This window comes from Lucilia sericata, unplaced genomic scaffold, assembly GCF_015586225.1.
Source record: "Lucilia sericata isolate MDLA Ls3-8-SP2 unplaced genomic scaffold, ASM1558622v1 Contig000154F_arrow, whole genome shotgun sequence".
NCBI lineage: Eukaryota > Metazoa > Arthropoda > Insecta > Diptera > Calliphoridae > Lucilia > Lucilia sericata.
This window is the reverse complement of record NW_023994185.1, coordinates 494,187-513,356: the sequence shown is the minus strand read 5'-3', so window position 1 is coordinate 513,356 and position 19,170 is coordinate 494,187. Positions and strand designations below refer to the sequence as shown.

The window sequence follows — 19,170 nt, the reverse complement described above, 5'->3', positions numbered from 1 at the left end:
TCCATTAAGTTGTCATATTGCTCCAGAATATGAAAACCTAGTTTCTGTTGTACATATTTAACACATCGAAAGATTTTAAGGGAATCATTTCCCCTTTCCCTTTCATCATTTAAATGATGGCTAATTATTACATGCATTCTCGCCAATGAAAGTTTTATTTCAATTCCTCGTTTATTTTAATATTGGCATTTGATCCATAAATGAAATAATTCCGTTTAGCGTTCCATTACTTTTACCTATTTTTCTTTTTATCTATTTTCAATTTTATTTTGTTTGGTATATTATTTTTTCGCAATTTTATTTGGTAAAATATTTTTTTCACAATTTAACTGAAATAATGTTTATTTATTTTAAACATCACTTATTTTGTTGTTGTCTGCATGAATGCACTCTGTCTCTAAACAGTGTTGCAAAAGTATCGTTAAATCAACAAACAACAACCATACTATTGTGGTGTGTACCCAAAAGAATCACTAAACATTTTGAATTATGATTCCCATACATCAGGAGCTCAGAAAAAATAGCAAGGTATAATTTTATTTTGTCAAAGACAGGCAGACGTACATACAAGGAAATGCAACACACTATCTCTATTTCAGTTCGTTTAACGATTTGCTTTATACTGTTTTTGTTGTCTCTTTTCTGAACATATATTTGTATACAATCATGTATGTATGTATATTCTATCGTATACAGCGATTTCATTTACTCTTATCTCTAGCAAAAACTCTTGGAATACTTTTGTTTTATTTTGTATTTGTGTCATTAAACTTCCAAAATAAGTTTAGTTCTTGTTAAATTTCATGTTGAACTGGTAGAAAATTTCATTGACGTGCCTGCCTATTACGATTTTAATAATTTCGATAATGTCCAATGGAATTTTTTCATTCGTCATTTCGTTCGTTCGTGTTCTTTCACACAAGAGAAAATTTGTTTGTTTGTCTTTACCCAATCAACATTTTATCTCTAATTAGAATTCAAGTAAAAAAAATTAAAGTTGCCGTTTCAGTACTATGGATAAGCCCTGAATGCACTGCAAAAATTGAGACTTCTCCGCAAATGCGTGTTTACATTAACATTGTGATGTCCTATGTGAGGACTACTTAATCCATCCATGCATTACATCAGAGTAATCCTACCTTACTAATGGATCGATTATGTATGGCAACCACACTTCAGTTGCGTTGCCAGCTTCATAATAAGAGAATTATGTCAATCTAGAAATGCTTCAAGTCAACAAAAAACACATTGGACCAATATTATTAATGAATAAAAAACATTCATTATGAACAAAGTTTCCAAGCTATTGCTTGAAAACGTCCAGTATCCACATCATTTCGGCTACTGGCAACGCAACTGAAGTGGCCGAAATACATAATCGACTCATACATACATGGTCCTATGTAATGCAGGCTATGGACCATGTTGCTATCAAAATATATTGAAATATCGGTAGTTGACCCACAAATGTAGTCTTTACTAGATTTTAAGACAATCTAGTCATGTCTGTTTGTCTATTGAAAATCTCTGATAAGGTTTGGCTTTAAAAATAGTTAATATCTGTCCCCGATTTCACTTAGCCATTTCACTTAGAATACAGTTTAAACTATTATAAATATGTTGATTATGTAACAATGGTGATAAAATGTCGTATAAGTTAGTTTTATTTATTCAAATATTATACATACTATGAAGTATGGCGAGCATTAGTCCATTGTTGACCCCATACAATTTCATCTTCAGAAAGTGAAATTAATTTGTAATGTTTAATAATTTGAAAAATTTGTTTGCTGGGATTAGACATCTTCCCTATTAATAACGTTCCATTTATAAAGTTTGTTTACTTGTGTATTTTTTTGTTGTTTATTTACGTTTTTTTTTTTTGTCTTGCGCGGTATTTATTTACTAAACACATCTTTTGGGATGCCACTTATTGTTTTGACGGATCCACTTGTGCTAATTTCTGGATTCCTAGTACAAATAGAGCTCGATGACTGTTTGATTATCGAGAAATCGACCGAACATATTTTTTGTTGCGGTTGTTCTGCGGTTTGTTTGTCAGCTCTTAGGTTATTTTGCGTTCATATACATATTTATCAGCTGTTAAGTGTAAAAGGCCGCTAAAATGGTATTTTTGCCGTTACAGTTTGAATATTTTATATTATTTTGGTACTTTTTGAATCTTTTTTAATAATAAACCTAGTAATATAGAATAAAACACGCAAGTTCCAGATTGAATGAAAATCTATATTTTCACATTAATGTAGACGATTATAAACAAGTAAGAGTGCTATATTCGGCTGTGCCGAATCTTATATACCCTTCACCATAGTGTAATTAAAAAATATAAATTTTATAAAATTTAAATTTATGTACCTATTTAATTTTCCCGATTATATCATTATTATAGCAATCAGTGTGACCAGGTCTCAAAAAATGTTGCGGCTAAATCCCATCCAAAATAATGCTAGAAAAAATGCTAAATTGATTTTAAAATGCCAAAAAAATGCTAAAATTTTTTAAGTGTTTTTATGAACAGTTCATATTAATTTGTAACTGAAATTCATTGTAATTTATAACAAGTAAGAAAGTATATTCTGCCGTGGTTGACCATATGAGTATAAAATTTGATTTATTTTTCGTAATAAAGCATTTATGTTGAATTGAACCTTGGTTCCGATATATTTAAACTAATTCTCTGAGAAAGGCTTTATACATTTGTATATGTATGGGGGCTAGGTAAAATAAAGGACTATAACCATTTTTAAAAGGTTTTGTCATTGGATCAAAAAGCATACGTGGTTATTGTTTTGATAATTTCAACCTCTACCAGACGGTCAGACTTACATGGCTTAATCGATTCAGAAAATGATTCTTAACCGATTAGTATACTCAAACGTAGTATAGTGGAGTAGGGTAAAAAATTAAGTTCCGTGGTATTAAGATAAACAGAAATGCTAAAAATTATTTCAAAATTTTTGTAAATTTAGCAATATGTAATGTCTCTAACTTTGAAATATTTCTGAATGCAAAAATTATATTAAAACTCTATTAATTACACTAGTTGCTCATGGTATAAAACCTATATGTGTTTTCGGAAGGAAAAGTATAATATTTCTAGTTGTACTTTTTTTATATAAACAATTTTATTTGTCTTCCTCAAAACACTTTAAAAATGGTTTTCATGTCACAAAAATATTGAAAATTCCGTTGAAATAATTTTAAATCTCGGTGAATAGATGTCAGGTTTATAACTCATACTTCCAAGATTTTTTCGGAAAAATATATATGAGAATATATGAAATGAATTGAGAGATATATTCAAATCCGTAAGTTTGTAATTCTGGAATAAATTGTCAATAATATTTTCGAAATTTATGTATTTTTTTTAATAAAAAAAAACGTGACAACAAAATTACTAAAAATTTGGTAAAAATAAAAAGAACAGAAAGTTATATGTTATTAATTTTTTTCAATAAATTAACAAGAACTCCTGAAGGATGATAAAAATTAAAACCTCTTTATTTCGCATAGGAAAAAATAAAATTTGTTAATTAACCGTCATACATAGCCTTTTCCAAAATTATATGTTTCATTCCATGAGCAAACAAAAAGTATTAGTTTGTAAAATAGCGTACTGAACGTCTTTGTAAAAATATTTGAAATCTCTTGAATTATTTCTATCACCTCGAATTTAAAAAAGCATTGGGTTCCAGAAAAATATTTTAGAATACAGCATTTTAAAGTATTCACTTGTATTGGCGTAATTTTAAGTTATTTATCTTTATGAATCTTTTTCAATTATTTTGAATTACAGTGTAAATTATTGCATTTCTCATATTTCTTGTTGCTTGTGTTTGGGTAGACATTTAATTCTGATTTTTTCCGGTTAAACCTATTTCCAATATAAATCTTTTTTGCAAAAATTTGTCTTTTTTTTGTTTATATACTAAAATTGCAAAAAAAAACTAAAAATGCTAAAAATATTTTATAAAAATGCTAAATAAAATGCCAAATGCTAAATTAAAATTTTACAGCTAAATCAAAATAAAAAATGCTAAATCTAGCTGCAAAAATGCCAAAATGGTCACACTGATAGCAATAGCAAAACAAAATGAACAACAACAACGCTAAACGAAATAAACACTCAAAAAATAAAATACACTTTACCGAGTAAAACCAACAGACATCAAACAGACGAAACTGTACACCAACAAACAAAAACAATATACACAAGGCAATGAAACACACAGCCATCCAAACATACAAAACTGAATACACCAAGAAACAAAAACAATATACACAAGGCAATGAAACACACAGCCATCCAAACATACGAAACGAAATACTCGAAAAAAAAACAACAAAACAAAATACACAACGCAATCAAACCAACAGACATCCAAACATACGAAACTGAATACACCAAGAAACAAAAACAATATACACATGCCAATGAAACACACAGCCATCCAAACATGTGAAACGAAATACTCAATGAATAAGCAGTGTTGTTGCTTATTAATCAAAGCATGAAAAAATTGTCTATTTTAATGAAATTTTCAGAGGTTGTCTCGGATTTTTGCTTATATCTCCGTCATTTATGGACCGATTTTGCTGATTTTAAATAGCGATCTTCTCGAAAGCATGTCTAACAGAATTATTGAAGATTCGGATCTCGCCGATATCTGGGGTCCTCTAAAAACTGATTTCAACAGACAGACAGACAGACGGACATGGCTTAATCGACTCCGCTATCTATAAGGATCCAGAATATATATACTTTATAGGGTCGGAAAATTATATTATAGAAATTACAAACGGAATGACAAACTTATATAAAAATCCAAAAACCAAATTTAAATGGAGATTTTGCTATTGTCATTACTGGAAATTATGATACCGAAAACGATATCATAAAATAACGAAATAATTTATATATCAGTATCATATTCTAAGCTAGTGCTAACTTTTTTAATATATTTTTCTTGTATTTATATGAATGAGATTAATATCAAATAAATAAATAAGACGTACTAGCAAGTTCGTCCGACACGGCCTAGAATTAAAATCAATATTTAAAGAAAACATCAAACTAGGCTAACATTAAGATGTAAAAAAAGTCGATAGTTTGATTATTCGAAAGTCGATTTATAGAACCCTATTATTTACTACTAGATGGCATCATGATTATTTACTACTACTTTATACAGCTCTGAGTTTTGTATTTTTATTTGCCGTTTATTAAAAAAAAATCAGTCGCACGTGTTTATTTTCTCTACAAAACTTTGAAATAATTAGTGATTTTCTTCGAGTTTTTCTATTTTAAACGATTAATATAAATAACACAGAATATGGAAAAGTAATTACTTTAATATAAATTCGTGATAGCAAATGAATATTAAAATTTTTTGCTTTTTTTTCTAGATATGCCGTGCCCAATAAACTGCCTGGCAAAACTGTCTCAGTTTTGACCCATCGCAAACGCCGCATTCTACAGGACAAGGCAACGCTCGAACAAAAAAAAAAGCTTAAAACTGAACGCGTAGCTAAAGCCAAACAACATCACAAGTTCCGTAGAGCAGAATCTTTTGTTATGAACTACCTCAAGGCAGAACGTACTGCCAACCGCATCAAGAGAACCGTAAGACGCGGTAACATTTTGGATACAAATGATAACGAAAAGACTAATCAAAAGTTGTTGTTGGTAATGAGACATGCTGGCAAAAAGATATTCGATGAGACTACAAATAAAATTATGAAAACATTGGATTTAAATCTACGTCACAATGCGGTATTTTTGGAGAACAACAAAGAGAATCAAATACTATTGAAGGTGATAGAACCTTTTGTGGTCTATGGTTATCCCAATATTGGTACCATACGTGAATTGGTATTTAAGAAAGGTTTCGCCCGCATTAATGGCAAAAAGACAGCCATTCAGTCGAATACAATGATTGAAGAGAATTTGGGTGAAAAGGGCATCATCTGTTTGGAAGATATAATACATGAATTGTTTACAGTAGGACCTAATTTCCAGGCGGTCAAAGAATTTTTGTGTGCCTTTTTGGTAAGTTAAAGAAAAACTATTGAAAATTACAGAAAAATAATTTAATTTGTGTTCTTTTTTTATAGTTATCAAGTCCCCGCGAAGGTTGGAAAAATAAAGTGTCGGTACCTTTTAAACGTGGCGGTGAATATGGTGATCGTGGTAATGGTATCAATGAGTTAATAGCTCGTTGCATATAAATGTACATAATTAAGTTTTTTATTTTATATAAATGCTTTATTATAGAATTTTTAAATAAATTTAGTTTTTTAAGGTAAATAAAAATTTAGAATAATTTATTGGGCTTTCATTTTGAATTTCGGATAAATAGTATATTATTTTTTAAACAGTTTTTCTCTGTGATTTAAATACTGACAGTAGACGTTTTAATAACTTTTTACTAGACTAATCCATTGAATTAATCTTTGGGCTATTCTATAGACTATTCTATTGTCTAGTCTATAATGGATAGTCTAGTTTACTGTCTAGTCTATATATTAATTTATTGTCTATCTAGTCTATAGACTAGTTTATAGTATATTCTATAGACTAGTCTATTGTGTCGTCTGTATACTAGTCTATTGTCTATAGACTAGTTTTTGTTTCCTTCAACTACACTGTGCAACGCATTATATATTTTTTTTTCCAATTTTCAACAACAAAAGATTTATTCAATCAATTGACAAAAGTTACTAAAATTCAATAATGAATAATTTTGAATATTCCGGTTCACAAAATGATCAAACCTTTGTTGAATATCAAACAATATCTTCTCAGTGTTCACTCGAACGAATCGAAAGACCAGAACGTCTGCACGAATGGCTGAAATCTCATGAAATCGAACATTTACACAAGATTTTCCAAGATAGACAAAAACTAACTTATGGAGAATTACGTCAGGTGCTGGAAAATCTTAATATTATCTTTACCGATATCGAATATAATCGTTTATTTCTGAAAATCAATCAAAATCGTGACTTTAAATGTGATTGGAATGAATTTATTTCATATCTCATTTATGGATTTCAAGAAGATGATCCATCAAGTCAAAAGGAATCATTGATTTTACCAATATCAGCAGCTCCTATTGTCAAGAAATCTGAACATAGATCGGCTATATGTGGCATAAGTCTATTGAAAAATGTTTCCGATCTTATGGTGGATGATGACGACGAAGAGGCAGAAGCGCAAAAGAAAAAACTAGATGAAGATGTGGAAATAGATGAAGAGGCAGAGGAGGAAAAACGTAAAATTCAAAATTTAGCCATAAATGATACACCGGAAAATACCGGAATATGGATAACAGCTAGTAAGGAGGGTCAAATACGTTTCTGGACACCCCTATTAGAACCTTTACGCAGTGGCATGTCGGAAAGCTGTAGGTTAAAATTAAAGGAATATAATTAATATGATGAATATCACATTGTTTTCTTTACAGTACATCTAAAAATGCCCACATGGATTTTATGTATACAAGCATTATCCGATGTTGGTATTGTTTGCACTTCCTCTACTGAGAGAGAGTTACGTTTCCACGAAACCATAGCTTCCACTTTTATTTTGCGTATAGTCATACGTAGCATGCCATTTGCAGTCTGTCAAATGTCCTATAGTTTCCATCCAAAAGGCAAACGCAACTCACGTCTCATACTGGGTGATTATGGTGGAAACGTACGAATTTTAGAATTTACACCACATTTAAGGGGCCCTTTCCAATCGAAACCAGGAGCAGCATTGATAGAAGTTTTCTGGACAGATATTTTAAAGGTAGAAATCTGTTACCTTCAATGTTTGCCAAGTATTTTGTACTAAAAATAGGGTTTTAATGTTTTAGGGCAAATTACCTTTATTTAATACGCGTGAATATTTGAATATTCACAATGAAATGATTCAACAGGTATTTTATTCGATTACGTTTTGAATTCGGTGTTTTGGGCAGCTGAATATCGTAATACGAGAAAGTATCGAGGACGTTGTCCGGGATTGATAGTGGCTAATGGAGATGATAAACAATATTCGTATACCATTGGTGAGTTGAATTCGTAAAGGATTTATGTCAAAAGTAAAATCAGACAGCTAATGAATCCATTTGAAAATAGAGCCATTTTATTGATAGACAGATAGATAGATAGATAGATAGATAGATAGATAGATAAGATAGATAGATAGATAGATAGATAGATAGATAGATAGATAGATAGATATTAGATAGATAGATAGATAGATAGATAGATAGATAGATAGATAGATAGATAGATAGATAGATAGATAGATAGATAGATAGATAGATAGATAGATAGATAGATAGATAGATAGATAATAGATAGATAGATAGATAGTAGATAGATAGATAGATAGATAGATAGATAGATAGATAGATAGATAGAAGATAGAAGATAGATAGATAGATAGATAGATAGATAGATAGATAGATAGATAGATAGATAGATAGAAGATAGATAGATAGATAGATAGATAGATAGATAGATAGATAGATAGATAGATAGATAGATAGATAGATAGATAGATAGATAGATAGATAGATAGATAGATAGATAGATAGATAGATAGATAGATAGATAGATAGATAGATAGATAGATAGATAGATAGATAGATAGATAGATAGATAGATAGATAGATAGATAGATAGATAGATAGATAGATAGATAGATAGATAGATAGATAGATAGATAGATAGATAGATAGATAGATAGATAGATAGATAGATAACTAGATAGATAGATAGATAGATAAATAGATAGATAGATAGATAGATAGATAGATAGATAGATAGATAAGATAGATAGATAGATAGATAGATAGATAGATAGATAGATAGATAGATAGATAGATAGATAGATAGATAGATAGATAGATAGATAGATAGATAGATAGATAGATAGATAGATAGATAGATAGATAGATAGATAGATAGATAGATAGATAGATAGATAGATAGATAGATAGATAGATAGATAGATAGATAGATAGATAGATAGATAGGTTCTCATCGTGTACGTTAAATAATAAAACATTTTATTTTTGTGTGAAAACTGTTAGACGCAGTTGACGTATTGTATTTAAAAACAAAACTACATATTGTATTTAAAAACAAAACTACATACTTACATAACTCCTTCTTAGCAAGCCACCGAGTTAAGTACATACTTACATAAGCGAAGCAAGTACTTGCCTCCAACGCCATTCAGTATTTTAACACCTTGAACTTTAACTTTTTGGTGGAAGGTATCTAAATTTTTTTCTTGTATTAATAAAAATGGTTAGGATAATTAACAAAATCTTGAGTACATATTAATATTCGAAATTTCAAAAATCTGTTCTTAGTGGATCCGTCTGAAAAAAAACTGTGTTTTTAATTTCTTTTAATTTTGTAAAATTTCAGGGTGTTACCACTTTCTTTGTGGATGAAAAGAATAATATTGTGGTAACGGGTGGCCCCGATACTTTTGTACGCATTTGGGATGTTTATATATCGGCCGAACCTTCGGGTATATTAACGGGACATAATGGTGGTATTGTTATGGTCTTTGTACAACCGGAAGAGAAAAAGGTTTATAGCGTAGACTATCAGAAAATCATAAAAGTTTGGGATCTTACCGAACACGTATTACTACAAACTTATGGTGATTTAGTAAGACTTATTCCAGCCGAAACTGATTTATCATATTACTACCATGCCTTCCTAAGGATACTTTTGGTAGGAGGTCGTAAGCTGATAGCAATTAAATGTAATCCACGCGTAAGGGTAGATCTGACAGATGGCAATACTCATGCTGCTCCTGTGTCGGTGGTTTTATATAATCGTCTTTTTAGAAATATAGTCACCTGCGGATTGGACAGTTATATTATTGTTTGGGATCCCTGGACTGGTAGACGCAAAATTATCATTAAAAATTGTCATACAAAGCAATTGTATGGTGAACATATTGATATAGAAATAACGGCCGCTTGTTTTGATCCTCTGGAACAGTTTTTGCTAACTGGTGCTCGTGATGGTTCCCTTAAGATTTGGAATTATAATAATGCTGTGTGTATACGCAATATGAGTATAAAGGCGGAACATGAGGTTACTGCAGTAATCTGGGTTGTTGAAAGGTTGTTGAAATCTGAGATTATTTATAAAAGATCAAGATATAAGATCTATTTAATAATATAACAATTATTTAGAATTTTAGCGGTTGGCTGGGATAAACAAGTCACCGAATTTAACGATGTTGAGGGTCGTGAATATGGTGATCCCAAGAAATGGCCCATGTTTCATTCGGACGATATAACATGTGCGGATGTTAAACTGGGCGAAGGTGTTGTTACCGCAACCTATTCAGGAGAATTAATATTTTGGACACTTGAAACCGGTCAACCGTATAGACGTTATAGTGTCTCCGAACCTACCGAATTCATTGAGTTACAATATAACCGCAGTTCTATTGACGACGAGGAAAATCGAAACAAAGAAGCCCAACGTATTAGTAGTATATCAGTATCACGTTTTGTGCGAAAATCTATTTCGGAAAGAATTCGAGAAATAAACAAGAGAATGTCTAAATGGACTGCAATAGACGATCTAACTGATGAAGAGAGAAATTTTGTTGGACAGAGATATACCTTAACGCCCATATTGAGTGAAGGTCAAGTATTGCCTATGTCGGTGCAAGCGGTATTATTTCTACAGACCCGTCCCATGACAAAGGAGCATGGTAATTATAAAATTTGGTTTAATATTAATATCAGGAAGATGCATTTTATTTTACCAATATTGCAGGTAGTGTTTTTGTAGCTTTGGAAACGGGTATTATACAAGTGTATTCGCATCATCAACGTGGTGGTTATTTGAATAAATTTAATGCTATTCATAAAACTGGTGATTGCATCTTGGCCATGTCTACTGATCGTAAAAATCGATATTTATTTACTGGCACTGCTTTGGGTTATGTGAAAATTTGGCAAATACAAAATTATTGGTAAGTATTTTAGAAGGACTTTTCACATTATGGAAAATTTTCGATAGAAATGATTATGTAATTAAGGAAAAAATTGTATTAGGAAAGTTAATCCGAATATGAACAACTTTTCTACAGAATAGCTGATTAGTGAAATAATTGACCATATCATGAAACTACTTTCCTGTAGAAAAACGTAATCAAATTATGAACATCTTTTTATAGAAAAGTTGGTCAGATTACGAAAAACTCTTTTGGTAAGTTGTTTTATAGAAAACTGACTAACTAACTAACTCACTAACTAACTAACTAACTAACTAACTAACTAACTAACTAACTAACTAACTAACTAACTAACTAACTACAACTAACTAACTAACTAACTAACTAACTAACTAACTAACTAACTAACTACTAACTAACTAACTAACTAACTAACTAACTAACTAACTAACTAACTAACTAACTAACTAACTAACTAACTAACTACTAACTAACTAACTAACTAACTACTAACTAACTAACTAACTACTACTAACTAACTAACTAACTAACTAACTACTAACTACTAACTAACTAACTACTAACTAACTAACTAACTAACTAACAACTAACTAACTAACTAACTAACTAACTAACTACTAACTAACTAACTACTAACTAACTAACTAACTACTACTAACTAACTAACTACTAACTAACTAACTAACTAACTACTAAACTAACTAACTAACTACTAACTAACTAACTAACTAACTACTAACTACTAACTAACTACTAACTAACTAACTAACTAACTACTAACTACTAACTAACTAACTAACTAACTAACTAACTAACTAACTAACTACTACTAACTAACTAACTACCTAACTAACTAACTAACTAACTAACTACTACTAACTAACTAACTAACTAACTAACTACCTAACTAACTAACTAACTAACTAACTACTAACTAACTAACTAACTAACTACTAACTAACTAACTAACTACTAACTAACTAACTAACTACTAACTAACTAACTAACTAACTAACTAACTAACTAACTAACTAACTAACTAACTAACTAACTAACTAACTAACTAACTAACTAAACTAACTAACTAACTACTAACTAACTAACTAACTAACTAACTAACTAACTAACTAACTAACTAACTAACTAACTAAACTAACTAACTACTAACTACTAACTAACTAACTAACTAACTACCTAACTAACTAACTAACTAACTACCTAACTACTAACTAACTAACTACCTACTAACTAACTAACTACTAACTAACTAACTAACTAACTAACTACTAACTAACCTAACTAACTAACTAACTAACTACCTACCTAACTAACTAACTAACTACTAACTAACACTAACTAACTACTAACTAACTAACTAACTAACTAACTAACTAACTAACTACTACTAACTAACTAACTAACTAACTAACTACAACTAACTAACTAACTAACTACTACTAACTAACTAACTAACTAACTAACTACTAACTAACTAACTAACTACTAACTAACTAACTACTAACTAACTACTACTAACTAACTAACTACTAACTAACTAACTAACTAACTACTAACTAACTAACTACTAACTAACTACCTACTAACTAACTAACTAAACTAACTACTAACTATCTAACTAACTAACTAACTAACTAACTAACTATCTAACTAACTAACTAACTAACTAACTAACTAACTAACTAACTAACTAACTAACTAACTAACTAACTACTAACTACTAACTAACTAACTAACTAACTAACTAACTAACTAACTAACTAACTACTAACTAACTAACTAACTAACTAACTAACTAACTAACTACTAACTAACTAACTACTAACTAACTAACTAACTAACTAACTAACTACTAACTAACTAACTACTAACTAACTAACTACTAAATAACTAACTAACTAACTAACTAACTAACTAACTAACTAACTAACTACCTAACTAACTAACTAACTAACTAACTAACTAACTAACTAACTAACTAACTACTAACTAACTAACTAACTAACTAACTAACTAACTACTAACTCTAACTAACTAACTAACTAACTAACTAAAACTACTAACTAACTAACTAACTATCTAACTACTACTAACTAACTCTAACTAACTACTAACTAAACTAACTACAACTAACTACTAACTAACTAACTAAACTACTAAAAAAAAAAAAAAACTAAAAAAAAAAAAAAATAAAACTAACTAACTAACTAACTACTACTAACTAACTAACTAACTAACTAACTAACTAACTAACTAACTAACTAACTAACTATCTAACTAACTAACTAACTAACTAATTAACTAACTTGATTAGTAAATGGGCAGCTCTTCAAGAGAATAAATAGCTTTCCTAAAGATACGTTTTACAGGAAAGAGAATGACACATTCATAAATATGTGAACTATAAAAAATCTACTTTCTTAATAATACGTTGTAGAGCACCTAAGCAAAACTTCTAATTCCATCAAAAATAAAATACTCATACATCATTATGAGGGAGTTTTGTCACGACATTTAAACATAAATGAAAAAAATATGAATTTCCATAAAACTTATTAAAATGAGGTTTGCATGTTAGTAAAACGAAATTTTTCTTAAGAAACTTTTTTTTACTAAGAAAAAAAAAAACTAATTTTAATCAACCACAAAATAGACATTTGTAAAACAAGACTGACTCTATTTATTAAGAAGTTTGCAAAAAAAAAAAAAAAAAATCATAAATATGAAACCAAATTATAATGACATGTTTGATGATGATGGTACAAATAGTTTAGCAAGTTTATTATTGGGAAATACCTGTTGAAGTTGACTTACATTGTGGTAATTATGAAAAGTTACAAGATAGAAATCTAGACAGTGCTGTCTTTATCTGATTTCTCCTGATTTCCAATTTTGGCGCAAACACTTTACAAAGCCGTTGATTATAATTAGCAGATACTTATCAATTGCGTAATAATAATTTCCATTAAATCTTAATGATTTGATCCCTTGTAATAACTTCTAGGAAGTTTATTTATTTCCCTTATAAAAATCCTGCTACTGATTTAACTGAGCTAAGACTTTTTTAGACTCGATTTCAAAAAAATTTCGTTATTCTTAGAGAGTAACCAACATAGCAAAAGACCGCTCATGATCGATGAGTCTTAAAGGAATATTTTGCTATTCTCTAAAATAAAAAAACTTTTTTGTATGAAAATTAAACAGTTACACTGTTGGAATTTCAAATATTTTTTTCAGCGTACCAGAAAAAGAAAAAGTTAAATTGTGCATGCCCGTGCTACGATTACAATTCATATTTTTGCGCAATGACAGATTTCTAACAAGAGCCAAGAGAGCAGTACGTCGTCAGCCAGAGCCTTTGTTAGTTAGTTCCTATAAAGGACACAATAAAGCCATCAATTCGATTGTTTTTATCAATTTGCCAAAAATATTAATAACGTAAGTTCAGATATAAAATTTTGCAATGATTTCAAAACTAACTTTTAAAATGAAATATATTTTAGAGGTAGTCATGATTGCTCGTGTCGTTTGTGGTCTTTAGGTGGTCGTTATTTGGGCACATTAGGTACACCATTGCCTTGGATGAAACTATCGTCATTCGAGCCAGTAGAAGAATTAAATACACGTTATCGCATGCCTCCCGATATTAAAAAAGTGGCCAGTTCTACAACTATGAAAGTACTTTTTTTGATACAAAAACATTCTTCAACAGTTTAACTAAAGTTTACTAACAAATTTAAGGTTATTACTGGCGAGCAAAAGGAACCTTTTAAAATGGTTTACGATGAAACACATCCAGAAATTACTGACGACACCGCCCTAGAGGAAGAAACTTTACGCATGCTTGGCAAACCATTACGTGAACCAATTTTGGGTAAACATTTCGAATTACCGGGACGTAGTGCTGTAGAACAACGTATAGACTTGGACATAACAGCTTCTTATACGCCAGTTTATACTCATTTGAAAATACATGAAGCCAACGATTTAGAAAAACCCTCAACACCTCCGACTATTCGGCGTTTAGCACGAGAAAGTTATATGGATTTTTACAAGCCTATAAAAGCTGATAATGATCGAGTTAAAGCGGAAAGTTTAAAGGATGAGCATTTGTTAAAAACCCGACGCTGGTCAAGTGCTAAAACTTCTATTGGTTTCAAAGCTAATGAAAAACAAAAGAAATAATTGTTGAATTCAGGAATTGTTATTAAATTTGGAATATTTTGTTAATATGTTTACACTGTTATATGAAATACACTAAATAATTTCGCTATTTTTTCACTTTTAATTTTATAGTTGAAACTTATTGCTTTTTAAAGAATTATTTATTAGATTAGGGCAGTATGGCCTATATACATACATATACATTTTGAATTCTCTTACTGCTATTTAGAAAATTGAAACACAAGAAGTAAGGTATGTATATTACAATAGAATTGCTTACTGTCGATGAAATATCATCGGTTGTCAGTGAAATTGAATGACAATCCAGCACACCCAAAGTCTGCAAAGCATATATATTTGACGATATTTTGCGGATTAAGTAAACATTGTAAAATTATGCACAACTTGCAAATTAGATACGAGAGTTATCATACCCTAGATGTCAGCATTTGAGGCATTGACCTAGGAAACCATGTTGGAAAACTGCAAGTTTATTGATAGCTATGTGTTTCTTAATTACGTTGCTCTAGTCTGGTCGCAAGGTGTTGTAGAGTGATAGAATTATTGACTCCTTAATCACGACTCCAGAATCAAGTTGCAGTTACATAAAATTCCAATTTATGCGACGATTAGGGTTTATATTTCAGACGTCGTCATCAATGCTTTGGTATATCAGCTGGAAAATGTGACTAGAATAGAGGTAGTAGACAGGCGTAAATTAAGTGAACGGTGCTTGATATGTAGCTTCCTGTTTGCATTGCTTTCTTAGAGGATGTTGGGAATTTATTGATGCAATCTCAGAGAAATATTTTACGTTTGCGCGACCCACGGAATACGGTCGGTTTCTGGGAAGTTTTCGCTAGCTTTATGTCTTTAAAGGGTGTCGAAAATTCATAACTTTTCTTTGGTAGGAATACATACGTTTGTTGTTCTGAATGTCTAAACACCTAGAGATACTAATCACGTTTGCGGGTACGGATAGTACACCGACAGGAATGAATTTAGTAGTTGTGTTGCTTATCGGTGTCGGAATATCACAGCAACTTTCTACAGCAACTTTTCACGTTTGCGAGTCCTGCTGCGTTTATAGGAAGGTGAACGAAGTAGACTAGCAGGAATAAAGTGCCACTTACGAAGACAGTATCTTGGAACTTTCTCCTTGCTTTATGCCTTTGAAGAGTATGGAAAAATCTTTGAAAATGCAATCAGTAAATTATCTTTCCTTTGGTTGCGTTATATTGGCATTCAGAGTCCATAAGTTCAAAAAAAAAAAACAAATCATGATGGCGAGTACAGTGAGTACAATGCTTTTGCATGTTTGAGAGGAAATGTGGCCTAAATACCATAAGATTACCTTTTTCTTGGAACTTCCCCTCGAATGTGTGTTTTTGAACGGTATCATAATATCATTGAGGAAATCTTGGAGACAATTTTCAAGTCTACGAGTCCCATTGCCTATGCAGGCCATTTTTTCAAATACAGCCGTACTGCGAATAGTATATCAGAGGAAATAAAGCTTTGGAGGATATCGGAAAATCATTGAAAATGTAATCGATAAATTCTCTTCTTTCGTGGAGAAACTAATCAAGTCTGTGTTTGGTGTTTGGTAGTGTACAACTGGCAGGAATTAGGCGAGTTTCTAACCTAAGTTTCCTGAAACTTACTTGCTACTTCGTGTCCTTGCAGGATGTCTGACAATCATGGGAAATAAGTTCGGGGCTTATACTTCGAATGTCATCATCAATGTCGGTGATGCTTTGAGAATACGGATAGTTGACCAGCAACAATGAAGCTCCATATACTATGACTATTTCCTGGAATTTTCTCTCTTTGGGGGTTTTCTTAGAAAAACAAATTATGTTTGCTGGGAAATGCATCCATACTACGGATAGTTACCATCAGTAATAAAGCGCCTCTTATAGTGACAATTTTTGGGACGTTTCTCCTTTGTTTGTGTTTGAAAGGTTTTAGAAAGTTATTCAAAATTCGTTGTGTAAAATTTGCTTTAAGTTTGGTCTAGAAAATTCTAGAGAAACTTCTAGTCCACTTCAATTTTGTGAGTTCCACTCCTAGCGCCTAATACGGTGAGAGTTTGTTGGAACTTCCTTATTGCTTCATATCTTTGAAATTCCCTTCTCTGTTTGTTATAAGTTTGATTTTCAGAGTCCAAAAAATTCTAGAGAAAGTCCTAGTCCATTTCTTCTGCAGTTGTCTGGTAAATTCGGACAAATTATGGATAGTAAACTAGTAGGTATGAAGTGATAGCCTGATACGGTGACTGTGGATTTCTTAAAGAAACTTTTTACATTTGTGAGTCTCACTTTTAGCAGTTTGGTACATATGTATGAAAATGCGGCCAGATTTCGTATAGTAAACCAGTGGGTATAAAGTTACAGCCTGTGACTGCTTCCCAAAACTTCTTCTCTGTTTTGTGTTCATGAACGGTGTTGGAATATCATTCATCATTTCTTAGTGAAACTTTTCACTTTTGCGAGTCCCACTGCTTCCTCTTTGATTCATGTCTTTGAAATTCCCTTCTCTGTTTGTTTCTATAAGTTTGTTTTCCAGAGTCCAGAAAATTCTAGAGAAATTCCTAGCCCACTTCTTCTGCAGTTGCCTGGCAAATGCGACCAGATTACGGATAGTAGACCAGTAGGTAAGAATTGACAGCCTGATACGGTGACTGTTTACGTGTTTATGAACTTTGTCCTCCTTGCTTCATGTCTTTGAAATTCCCGTCATTGTTTATTATACCCTACACCACTTTAGTGGGGAGGGTATATTGGGTTTGTGCTGATGTTTGTAACGCACAATAATATTGGTCCTATACCCACCTTAAAGTATACCAATCGGCTCAGGATCATTTTCTGAGTCGATTTAGCTATGTCCGTCTGTCCGTCTGTCTGTCTGTCTGTCTGTCTGTCTGTCCGTCCATGTAAACCTTGTAATCAAACTACAGGTCGCAATTTTGAAGATAATTCAATGAAATTTGGTACTTGATCTTCTATTGTCCCAGGGACGAAGCCTATTGAAAATGGTTAAGATCGGTCCATTATTTCACCTAGCCCCCATACAACTGAACCCCTCGAATAGGGCTTTTAAAACTTGTAATCAAAATACAGGTCGCAATTTTGGAGATAATTCAATGAAATTTGGCACATGATCTTTTATGGTATCGTAAACGAAGCCTATTGAAAATGGTTAACATCGGTCCATTGTTTCACCTAGCCCCCAAACAACTGAACCCCTCGAATAGGGCTTTTAAAATTTGTAATCAAACTACAGGTCGCAATTTTGGAGATAATTCAATGAAATTTGGCACATGATCTTTTATGGTACCGTAGATGAAGCCTGTTGAAAATGGTTTACATCGGTCCATTATTTCACCTAGCCCCCATACAACTGAACCCCTCGAATAGGGCTTTTAAAACTTGTAATCAAACTACAGGTCGCAATTTTGGAGATAATTCAATGAAATTTGGCACATGATCTTTTATGGTACCGTAGATGAAGCCTGTTGAAAATGGTTTACATCGGTCCATTATTTCACCTAGCTCCCATACAACTGAACCCCTCGAATAGGGCTTTTAAAACTTGTAATCAAACTACAGGTCGCAATTTTGGAGATAATTCAATGAAATTTGGCACATGATCTTTTATGATATAGTAGACGAAGCCTATTGAAAATGGTTAACATTGGTCCATTATTTCACCTAGCCCCCATACAACTGAACACCCGAATAGGGCTTTTAAAACTTGTAATCAAACTACAGGTCGCAATTTTGGAGATAATTCAATTAAATTTGGCACATGATCTTTTATGGTACCGTAGACGAAGCCTATTGAAAATGGTTACCATCGGTCCATTATTTCACCTAGCCCCCATACAACTGAACACCCGAATAGGGCTTTTAAAACTTGTAGTCAAACTGCAGCTCGCAATTTTGGAGATA

General features: G+C 31.5%; 2 protein-coding genes across 2 annotated transcripts; both read left to right on the top strand.

Annotated features, from left to right (window-relative positions):
- The first annotated feature begins 5,207 nt into the window (after positions 1 to 5,207).
- Positions 5,208 to 6,344, top strand: LOC119601315 (60S ribosomal protein L7). Its single transcript, XM_037952159.1, has 3 exons — positions 5,208 to 5,362; positions 5,428 to 6,070; positions 6,136 to 6,344. The coding sequence occupies exons 1-3, from the start codon at positions 5,355 to 5,357 to the stop codon at positions 6,247 to 6,249; spliced, it is 765 nt and encodes a 254-aa protein (XP_037808087.1). The 5' UTR covers positions 5,208 to 5,354; the 3' UTR covers positions 6,250 to 6,344.
- Positions 6,345 to 6,754: 410 nt separating this feature from the next.
- LOC119601292 (WD repeat-containing protein on Y chromosome) lies at positions 6,755 to 15,278 on the top strand. The gene is given in 11 exon segments (XM_037952119.1): positions 6,755 to 7,427; positions 7,488 to 7,816; positions 7,884 to 7,964; positions 7,967 to 8,061; positions 8,063 to 8,078; positions 9,454 to 10,166; positions 10,239 to 10,768; positions 10,834 to 11,032; positions 14,291 to 14,491; positions 14,557 to 14,731; positions 14,795 to 15,278. Coding segments are annotated over 11 exon segments (3,456 nt in total). The 3' UTR covers positions 15,239 to 15,278.
- Positions 15,279 to 19,170: the final 3,892 nt, after the last annotated feature.

Excerpts from the sequence above, each read along its gene's own strand:
- LOC119601315 (XM_037952159.1), top strand. Across the intron at positions 6,071-6,135 it reads AATTTTTGTGTGCCTTTTTG|TTATCAAGTCCCCGCGAAGG; the intron begins GTAAGTTAAAGA and ends CTTTTTTTATAG.